Source organism: Athene cunicularia (genome assembly GCF_003259725.1).
Source record: "Athene cunicularia isolate RWA chromosome 1 unlocalized genomic scaffold, athCun1 chr1_part2, whole genome shotgun sequence".
Classification (NCBI taxonomy): domain Eukaryota; kingdom Metazoa; phylum Chordata; class Aves; order Strigiformes; family Strigidae; genus Athene; species Athene cunicularia.
This window is the reverse complement of record NW_020799092.1, coordinates 46,381,505-46,392,143: the sequence shown is the minus strand read 5'-3', so window position 1 is coordinate 46,392,143 and position 10,639 is coordinate 46,381,505. Positions and strand designations below refer to the sequence as shown.

General features: G+C 35.7%; 1 protein-coding gene across 1 annotated transcript; it reads left to right on the top strand.

Annotated features, from left to right (window-relative positions):
* Window positions 1-2,361: 2,361 nt before the first annotated feature.
* RXYLT1 (ribitol xylosyltransferase 1) lies at window positions 2,362-10,212 on the top strand. The gene is made up of 4 exons (XM_026868242.1): window positions 2,362-2,382; window positions 5,528-5,842; window positions 7,983-8,153; window positions 9,232-10,212. Exons 3-4 carry the CDS (start codon window positions 8,020-8,022, stop codon window positions 9,647-9,649), a joined length of 552 nt encoding a protein of 183 aa, XP_026724043.1. The 5' UTR covers window positions 2,362-2,382; window positions 5,528-5,842; window positions 7,983-8,019; the 3' UTR covers window positions 9,650-10,212.
* Window positions 10,213-10,639: the final 427 nt, after the last annotated feature.

The window sequence follows — 10,639 nt, the reverse complement described above, 5'->3', positions numbered from 1 at the left end:
CCTGATAAAAGTCTTAAGAACTGGGGTTTGGAGCTGACAGTTGATTGGAAGAAGCTTGGGGTTTTGAGGCAAGAAGATGTTTCCTGCTATTTGGTTTCTGTTGTACTCAGGGAAGAGGGACTTCATAATTCACTCATAAATTGTATTGTATCAGGATTGTATCAAAGCAATAATTTGTTTCTATTTAAAACAAAAACAATCTGTGAGACCTAGCATCTAGTTAATTTGCAAAGCAAAATTCTATATGTGAAGAAGATTACACTTGAAGCCTTGTTTGCTTTAAAAATGTATTTTGATCTGTGACCATGCATGTTTTAAAACTATTGTCAAACATCAATCTGAACTTTAACATCCTATTCAATACCATTTTTAAGGCTTTCTGTAAAGATACAGTGAAAGCTGAAGGATTTTTCATCTCTTTGACCAGTCTGCCTGTCCTACAACATTTAATTACTTGCACCAGGACCCATCTGTTTAGAAAGTTTTCTTTTAAAGCATAAATGACACTCTTAAGTGAATTTAACTTCTGAAAAATGTGATGCTTCAGTGTTTTCCTTGTGCAATAAGACAGGGTGTTCTAGATGAAATTTGCAGATAATGTTTGAAGTAAATATGTGATTGTGAATTGAAAGGGGTTTTTTGAGTGATCACAGAAGTTATCACTTTGAATTGTTTATCAAGGTATCTGGCTGTGTGCATGGTACTGGCCATAGAATCTTTTCAGTAATGCCTGCATCACATTCTGTCCTGGTTCAACTAGGATAGGGTCAAATTTTCCCCAGCAGAGAGAGAGGGGCATCTCCAGCCGGGTTATATACCATGCTGACGTCAGGTCCAGGGGCAGAGCTTTTTTACTTTCGCTTTTGGTTTTTGGGTGAGGGAGGGGCAACAGCAATGTGCTCTCCGGTCCCGGCAGGGCTTAAACCTGCATACATTCATAAGTGATTTTAAAACATGTGTTCTAGAAAGACACATAGACTTGATTTAAACATTGTAATTATTCAAGAGTCTTGTGTTACATCTAAGAAAATAGATGAAATGACATACTCTTGAAAAAAAGTAGCTGTATTCCTTGTCTGCAAATACAACCTGATCATTCAAAATTAAGGAATCAACTATGAATGGTGCTACTGCATCTTGGTAGTCTTCCTGACAGAGAAATAGAGCTTTCCATTCACGGATTTGGAGAGAGGATACAATACTTTATTTGAATAGAGAGCAGTGCCAGTAGTGTTATCTTGATGGGAGGAGACATTTCAGAATTAGAATCTCAGAAGCTTTAGAAATCAATTACATTCTACCAGATAGATTGTCTCCTTGGTAAGGACATGAGGATTTTTTTTCAAGCTCTTGCTTTTCACATTTATAATATGAAAATAATTTGCTGCATTTAATGAGTCTGTCACTTGACTGATTATGGTCATTTTCTCTCTGGTGTGCCTGTTTCAGATGAATAATAACCTCACATGGTTCCTTAGGGTAAGCACCTCTCAAAGAAAAACTTGTATAATAAGCATTTAAATATCTTATGTTTAGAGGAACTAGGGATAATAGAATCTTTATTTTAACTTAAATTTGGATGCTAGATCCCATAAAAATATAAAGTTTAAAGTTTGGTACCTACATAACAGAAGTTAAAATTTGACAGACTGGTAGGAACTTGTGCAAAGTATAGAAAATATGCAAATATAACTGTTATTTTAATCATTAGAATTCTGAAATTAAATAGCTGAAGTTTGACTTCTTACTGAAATTAGAAATGTTATTTTGTATTTTTATGTGAGGAAGCATTAGTACATGATTTTGGCTGCTCGCTGGTTTAGAAGATTGTCTAGAATTATTGACTATTGCCTGGCTGAAGTAAATTATCTCCATTTGATTACTAGATGAGGCTAGAGGGAACTAGCTGAGGTGACATGTTTGGAGAATATGTGCTGCTGTGCATTTTTTTTGTGATAAGTTTAATGATTGTTAAAACATAGAACTCTCATGAGTATTTTTAAAGACTATCAAACCTAAAGACACAAAAATGCCAAAATATCACTTGAACACAGTTGCATGAATAAGCCCAGTTTGTATATTTATGATGGAGAATACAGATATTTAATATAGATTTTGATGGCTTCAACTTTTTACCAAAGAAGTTACATAAAGAATACTAGAAATACCAACTTCTACATGAAATGCAGGAACATTTTTTTAAAAACATGGGTGAAACAACTGCACAGCTGTGGATTTTGGTGACGTGTTGGTACATTCGTACAAGAAGTAGGAGAGCAGAGTTTAGCACTTTTCTTGACCTGAAGCAATTCATATCCTTCTCTCCTGTCATCTAGGAGGATGTTGTAGAGCAGGGAGTTTCAAACTTGTTACCTCTTATCGGTAAGTTCGAACATTCATAAATTTCTGTTCCACTGAGAGTCACATCCTCTCTCTCTGTTTTAACATTCAGTGCTGCCTTCCCCCAGTCCCTGTTAGCCCCAGTTGTTCAGCAGTTCTTCAGTCTCATTCTCCTGTCCTTCTTTTACAAATTGTAACATCTTGATTCATGCCAGGATGAAACCATGTTGACAAAGTTAACCAGCAAAGATTTCTTTACCTGCTAGAGGATTCTGCCAAGGATAGCTTGTGTCAATTTAGTTTCCTTAATAGCCTTTGATGAAGCATTTTGAAAATCTAAATACACTGTGTCTACTGGATCCCCTTTATCTGTATTCTTACTGACCCACTCATAGGTCGCCATCATATCAGTGAGACAGGATTACTCATTTCCAGCATTGTTTATCCACATATGTGATCAGTGATCTTACCTTTCAATAAGATCTAGTGGTCTTACTATTTATTACAGACTCTTCCAAAGAGGGAGTTCATACTGACTGGTCTGCTCCAGAGTCTTCTCGAGTTGTTTTTGTAGGTGGGAGTGACACTGGTGTAGCCTTTCTCATCAATCATAGTGGCTCTTCTTAATGACAGCTGCACACCTTTGGCAGTAGTTCTGCAGTTTTGTGTTTGTGTTCTTTCAGAACTCTTAAGTGAATGCCATCCAGGTCCAAATCCTCCAGTCAGTATAATACTTGTGGTGTTTTACCTTCTGTTTCTTGCTGAAGAGAATGAGTTAGGTGCGGGCATCTTTTCTGCTATGGCTTTGTCATCCCATTTTAAATGCTTTTTAAACTGTTGTCCCCATGGCTCTGTAGCTTTTTGGTATACTTTCTATATGTTTTGGTTTTCATATATTAAAAGAGTCTTTACCTGTCAGCCAGAACATCCTTTTACAAGGTGTTTTTCAAGTTGCTTTTAGCTTTAATTTTCTGTTTGCATTTCATAAGCAGTATTTTATGAGCTTGGTGTCCTCCTTGTTTGGCCAGGCTTTTCATTGTTTTCAATGCTGAATTTTGCCCTTTGACAGTCTCCCTAACTTTTCTGTTAGGCCATACAGGTTTTGGGGGGACTGTTTCCTTTTTGGATTCAGGCACACAACATGCCTGGGCTTCTTAAACAGTGTTTTTGAACAGCCTACAAGTTCCTTGCAAGCTTCTTGTTGGGCTACTCCTTTAAGAGTCCTCATCTTGATTCTCTCATTTTTAAATAATTACTGCATATGGAATATCTCTACTTCTGGATGTTCTCTGCCATGCTAAACTTAATCATATTGCTATTACAGAATGGCTGTCTGACTAACACCTTTGGAATTAGGTCTGGAAGACCCAGTCTGGAATAGCTTCTTTTCATATGGGTTCTAAGACTAGTGAGGAAAAGCAAGGACTTATAGGAAGCAAGTCATTTATTGAGTCCAAAAAATGTAATCTCCTCATACCATCCTTGATCTAGCCTTCGTGTGGGTAGTGAAAATCTCTTACTACTACTGCCTTAATTTCAGTGTTTCTGTAACCTCCCTTACGTTTCCCAATCCCAACGGTGTTCTGACTGGGAGTTAATAGTACAACCTTAGCACTGTGTTTTTATTAAAGTATGGGGTTTCCATAGTGTTTCTTTTTTTCCCCACTGTAATTTTACGCTATTAAACTTTCTTACACACAGGTTATTGCATTCACACCTGCACATCCTGTTATTCCTATAAAGTTAAAAGCCTATCAAGACTTTCATTCATAAAAACTCTTCAGGTGCCTTTTAACAAGGTGGTCACTGGATTGACTATGTATGCTATTCACTGTTTTAGGCATTCTGATGCTCTGCTATAAATCCCAGTGATTCTTTTGTCTGTTAAACTGAGAGGAGTATTTTATCATTGTCTGTTAAACTTGGTTTTAAGTTTTAACCTGATTTACATTTAATCTATTAGAAGTCCTGATTCCAAGTCATGATTGCCATGAATCTTGGCTCCAAAATATCCCACTGCCACCAAGTGAACAGCATGTTGGTTTGACTCAGGTTTAGAATATGCTTGTCTAAGGTCAGTCTGCTTCAGATAAACTCATTGGAGTAGTTTATACAGCTCTTCCTCAGTAAGCCCACTTGAACTGAAACTGGCTGTCAATCTCAGCACTTCATGAGTTAAAACTCGTGGTTATTCTAAATTAGTTAAAACTCATGCTTATTCTAAATTAAATTTTGCTGGTAGCCAAAAACCTGTAGTAATGCAGCAGACCTAGAAAACTGACACTTAATTGACTCCTGGGGAAAAAAAAAATTGCTATTTTTTTCCTCTCCACTCTTTCCCAAACTGTGTAATCACCAACTGTTTGAGTTCAGTCAAAAGTCTGTTAACATAGCAGTTAACTGAAGAGCGGGACTGGCAAATGTTGGCTTGTTTCATTGAGGTTCACAAATGGTTGTCAGATACGTGTAAATGATTAATGATTTAATGATTTTGCTATATGATTGAAATTTCTGTGTTAAATACATTGTGAAAGATCTAGAAATGGAATTTTCTACCTACAATGTTTGTGCTCACTAGCTTCTATCAGAGCCTCAAGTCTGACCTGGGTCACACAAGCAACATAATTTTCCATTGAGATCAATACCTCTTGTGTTACAAATTCTACTCGGTATCAGATGACACAGTGTTTTTTTGGTCTAACCTAAAATTAGTATGCCAGACCAGCTAATTGTCCCTCATAATGATACCTGGTTTTAACTCTTACAGGTTTTTGGGAGGGCCCCTCTCTTGTTCTAATACAGTATTCATTGGTTATTACTGGTATTAAGAAAAAGTTTGAGCTTTAATGAACATCAAAGTACATCCTTTTTTGTAAAGTTTATTGATTTACCCATATTTTGATGTTTGAATATGGTAGTAGTTCTGATTTATTGACAAAATACCTTATTTTCATTTAAGTCTAAATCCCCTTTTTCCTCAATAAAGGCAAAGTCAGCTTTATTCCTGTGTTAAACTGTAGATACTAACAACAGAAATGGTTACAGTTGCACAGTTACTTTGCAGTGTATTGCATTCACTTTATTGAAACAAAAAAATTCTCTGGAGTACAGACTGTGTAGTAAGGATGTTAAGAGGATTATGGTCAGTAATTAAGGGTGTTTACTGTTTGTATTTTGGTTTTCACAGCTTCATCACTGGTCCATCTGTAGTTCCTGGCTACTTCTCAGTTGAAACTGAAAATGTTGTGCTAGTTCTGAATGGAAGAGAAAAAGCAAAGATCACTTACGCCACTCAGTGGTTGCATTACGCACAAACATTAATTCAGACTCGCAAAATACAGCATGTAGCGGTTGTGCTGCTTGGAAATGAGCAGTGCAGCAATGAATGGATTCAACCATACCTGAAAAGAAATGGAGGATTTGTAAATCTACTCTTTGTTACGTATGACTGTGCGTTAGTAAATGAAGAAGATGTTTTCCAATGGCCTTTAGGAGTGGCTACGTAAGTGCTATAAACACAAATTACAATTGAAACCTAATTGTTATGCATGAGGTATGGAAAACTATATCTGAATGTTACTGCTGATACCCAAAACAATTCTAGTAAGTAAACTGTAGAACATAATCCTATTAATGATTTTCTAAATGAAGGGTTGGAATCTTTGGGAACTACATTTAGCAATAAAAATGATAACAGGAAAAGAACGCTAGCATTTAGAGAGGTTTAAAAAAAGGAACCCGTGTCTGGGTTCTTTTGTTTTCTGTTGTTTATTGTTCCTTGAGTAGATTTGCTCCCGAGATTTATAATAAATGCTGATGTAATATGTACCAATTACATGAGAATTTAAAAGATATTTATGTAATTGAGTTCCAATAACTGCTTGTTTAGGAAAGGAAAGGGATGGTACTGGTGGTACGTTTTTTTAACCCCTGTTATGGCTCTCAAAAGGAAATTGTATGCCTCCCATTTCTAATTGGTATACTCCAGTATCACAGTAATATAACCTGGCTTAACCATTTTTGTTACACTCACTGCTCAAAATATTTATTTGGAGTAGATAAAGTTTTGGTCCAGTCAGATGCATTTTTACTCCTTACAGGGTTAATATTGTTTTAGCTACTTTTCATGGTAATATAAGAGTAAAATAATACAGAATTATTTTCATATTTTATGTTGAATTTGAATTCAATATCCTGTATTGAGCCAGTTGGCAAATGTATGGAGTTTTTATACATAGCTTGAACTTGCTCACGTGTCATTGAAAAACACTAAATTTTGATTCTTGATGGCATCAGAGAAATTGATGGCATTGTAAGTTCCTAAGCAAAAAGAACCTGAGTTTTGATATGCACAGATAAAGGTAATGGATGACAGAAAGCAACAACAGTTAAAACAATATACCAGAGTGCGAAGCTGTGTGGAGAAAGATAGATCAGGTATCAGTCAGAATGGGGGTTTTCAGCCCTTGACCACCAACGACTGTAAAAATTGTGATTAAAGGTATGCAAATGTGCCAAATTTTCAAGTGAAGAGGGAAAATAAAGGTGTTGAATCCTCCAGAAATACTTGGCATGAAGAAAAAAAAAGTTTTCTGAAAGTTAGTTAACATTCATTACACAGGAGGAGAACAAGGAAAGGCCTCTTTCATCAAAATTTGGGAAGGTGAAGAAATTGAATATGTCTTCAGAACTATTAAAGGCAATGGAGAAATCACTGAAATGAAGTAGAGACTGCCTTTGAAACCAGTTAAGAATTGGGATCAGGGTATAGTTTTTCTTACAAAAAAGAAACAACAGGGAAGTATAACAGTGATTCATCAAAAATAGTGACATCAGAAGCAATATGTGTGTTAATTTGAGAATGCAAAGGAGCAGAAACTTTTTTAATATTCATCTATTCCAGAAAAAGTACTGACTTTATGTAATGAGAAAGTTAGTGTCAGCTCTTCAGCTGAAGCAGTGTTTCACTGGTGAGTAAAATAAGTGATGTAAGATTTGAGGAATCTGTCAAAAAAAGAAAAATGCCTGATGTGATGAAAACATGTCTAAAAGGATAGCATACAGCTTACATTAGATCCCAGAATGTCAAACTGGTTTTGTTGAGTCCAAAAAGGCAAGTTAAAATAGCTTGTATGACAAGCTTATTTAGTAACCAGAAGGTTAGATTAATGAAGTCCACCCAGATCAAAGTGAGATTTTCCTTTAAGAGATTACCAGTGATATTTTCAGTTAAGTGTGCGCAGAGGTTAACGTAACTGAGACTTAAACTCCATAGTTACCATTAGCCTGGCCATTTCAGTCAAAACTAGTGTTGCATCAAGAACAGATGCTTTTGAAAAAGCATGTGTCTGAATGACGTTTTGTAACATGCACACATAATATTTCTGATGTTGAAAGAAGACATAAGTGTTCTGGAAAGTCTCTGAGAGAGTGGAGGGGCTCAGTGGAGAGAGTAAAGGGAATAAAACTCAACTTTTAGGACAGGAGTTGCACTGGTTTGCTTTTGGGTCTGTCTGTATTTATAGATTGGCAACAAATAGGTGGCTTTAGTCTTAGAATCTCCTGCAGTAAAGGTGAAATGGTGCAAAATGTTTTTTCTTCAACATAAAGCATACAGCCTAACGTATACATTGTTTTTACAGGTACAGAAATTTTCCAGTTGTAGAACCCAGCTGGTCAATGCTACGTGATCCAAGATCATATATATGTAATTTCTTAGGAACAGTTTATAAGAACTCTTCTAGAGAGGCTCTAATGGAAATTCTGAAGCAGGATGGGCTTGACAAACTTTGCTGGATTGCAGCCAGAGAACAGTAAGACTTTGATTTACTTCATGAAAATACTCGGACTTTTTTGCCTGGCTCATTATTACCAATCCTTTCTTGAGTGTTAAAACTTACTAGAAATAAAGGTACCCAGTCATAATTAAAACAGAGAACATTGCTGATACTCTTTGTATAGGTCATCATAATGTAATGGACTTTCTGTTGCTATATTTTACATAAAGCATATTTTTAAATACATAAAAAAAATGTCCTATGTATACTACATATAAAGACCATCTTTTTTTTTCTTACATACGTTTGATTATGGTGGGTGAAGAAATATTTGTCGTGCACTTTGTGTGTATTAATGTCTTAGTAGAAGAAAAAGCTGTGTTTTGTTGGGTTCCATATAAGAGTGGCTTTAATCTGTACAGTGTGGCACTTATTTTAAGTAAGTAGAACAGATCTTTTGACCAACAGTAATAGGATTCTGTTTGTATTTCTAATTTTTCCAAGCAACACTTATAAAATGTTTGATAGCAGACACAGCAGTGCTTAGGAAGACCTCAGCTACCCCGATGAATCTCAAGAGACAGATTGTATCTGTGACACAAACTCTTATTTCACAGACGTTCAGAGGCACTTCAGGCAGATGGATTCAGGTTAACGGATTGTTTTACATCCTAACTTTTGAAGAGACAACCTCTACTGTTTTAAAGTATTTGAGGCCAGAAACTTCATTTAAAAGTCCATCAAGTGTCTCCCTGTATGTCTGTTTCTGAACTGTGCTGTGAAGTAAATTGACGTATGCATCATTCAAGTCATGCAAAAGATGTAAAATTGTGTTTCAGTTTGCCTCTTACACTTCTAAGTATTAATAATTTCCTAAAGGGACCATATCTAAAAAGTGTTACAATCTAATTTTAATAGTGACATTGTCAATACATTTTTAGAAGACTTGTTTAAGAACAGTTAGGACTAAAAGTAAAAGCCTATTGATTATGTGTGTAATATAAAATTCTTGTATTTTCAGTTTTATAAATAATTGAAATTAAAGCATATTTCTACTTTTTCATTGCAGTGCCTGTGAGAAGAATGTTAATTTTGAACCCCTTTACTTTCGTAGGTGGCAGCCTCAAGAGACAAATGAAAGTTTCAAAAACTATCAAGATGCCTTGCTGCAGAGTGATTTGACGTTGTGCCCAGTGGGAATAAATACAGAATGCTATAGAATTTATGAAGCTTGTTCATATGGATCTCTGCCTGTTATAGAAGATGTAATGACACCGGGTGATTGTGGAAATTCATCAGTGTACAACAGTGCTCCATTACAATTATTAAAAACCATGGGGGCTCCATTTATCTTTATTAAAAACTGGAAAGAGCTTCCTGCTCTTCTAGAGAAAGAAAAAAAAATGAGTTTACAAGAAAAGATTCAAAGGAGAAAAAAGCTTATAGAATGGTATCGAAACTTCAAAGCATGGATGAGACAGAAGTTCATTAATATTTTGGAAAATTCATTTCTGCCCAGTGATAAAGGATAAATTGTCCCTTTTGAAAATCTAGAATAGATTGAAAGCTTAATTTCCATTAACTTTCGGATGAAGCTTTTATACAAATCTCATAGGGCAGGTGCATTCCTTTTGAAGTCAACAGAATTGCGCTAGCTTGGCCAAGAGCTATGTTTGGCTCTCCATCCTTAGCAATTTTCAGAGAGGTTGTTGACTTATCAGGATGGTAGTTTTTAAGGATGACAACAATTTTATGACTATTTTTACCATTTCCATATTGGTGTGACCTGATAAATTTTTTTGTCGGAGAGTGTCTTTGAACATGTGGACTTGTTGAAATCCAACATAAGAACAACAGTTGTGCTTGAAGAAGAGAGAAGAATGAAATCTGTATGGTACAGAGTAATTTATTATGTAGATTAAAGAAGAAAAGTATGATTATAGCCAGAATGCCAGGTTTAGCACAGTCATTAAGATATATCCTGGTAAGTGCTTTTTTTGAAAATTAACCATTTCCTTGACAGACATTTCATTTCCAAGGAAGTGGTCATAAAGCTAATTAAACACTGTGGAATAAAAATGTGTATTTCAAAGTAAAAATGGAGGGCTCTTTCTTTCGTAGCAGTGTGTTTCTTCTTTAATGTCAGATATCGAAGTTTCCTTCTACCATTTCCATTTAGTCTTGGGACATAACTTTTTGAAGTGCCACTGAGCAGCATTCATTACCTGCAGTTACAGCTGCACATTCTGAACATCAGGCCTTAAACATGAATCTGTAGCTTATCTGATTTCTCAAAATCTGCTGAAACTCATCAGCTCCAAAAGATGCAGAAGTATAATATTGCATGTTTGTGATACTACATGTGCAACAAAGTTTAAACAGTTTTTGTTAAATGTAGCCAAAGGGATCTGCTACTGTCCTTGTACACCAGAAATCAGTGTGTGCTATTATCTCCGGTGTGTTCAGCTGAGCAGGGTTACTGCATACACAGCATTGGTGTCTTTGAATATCAGCATGCCATG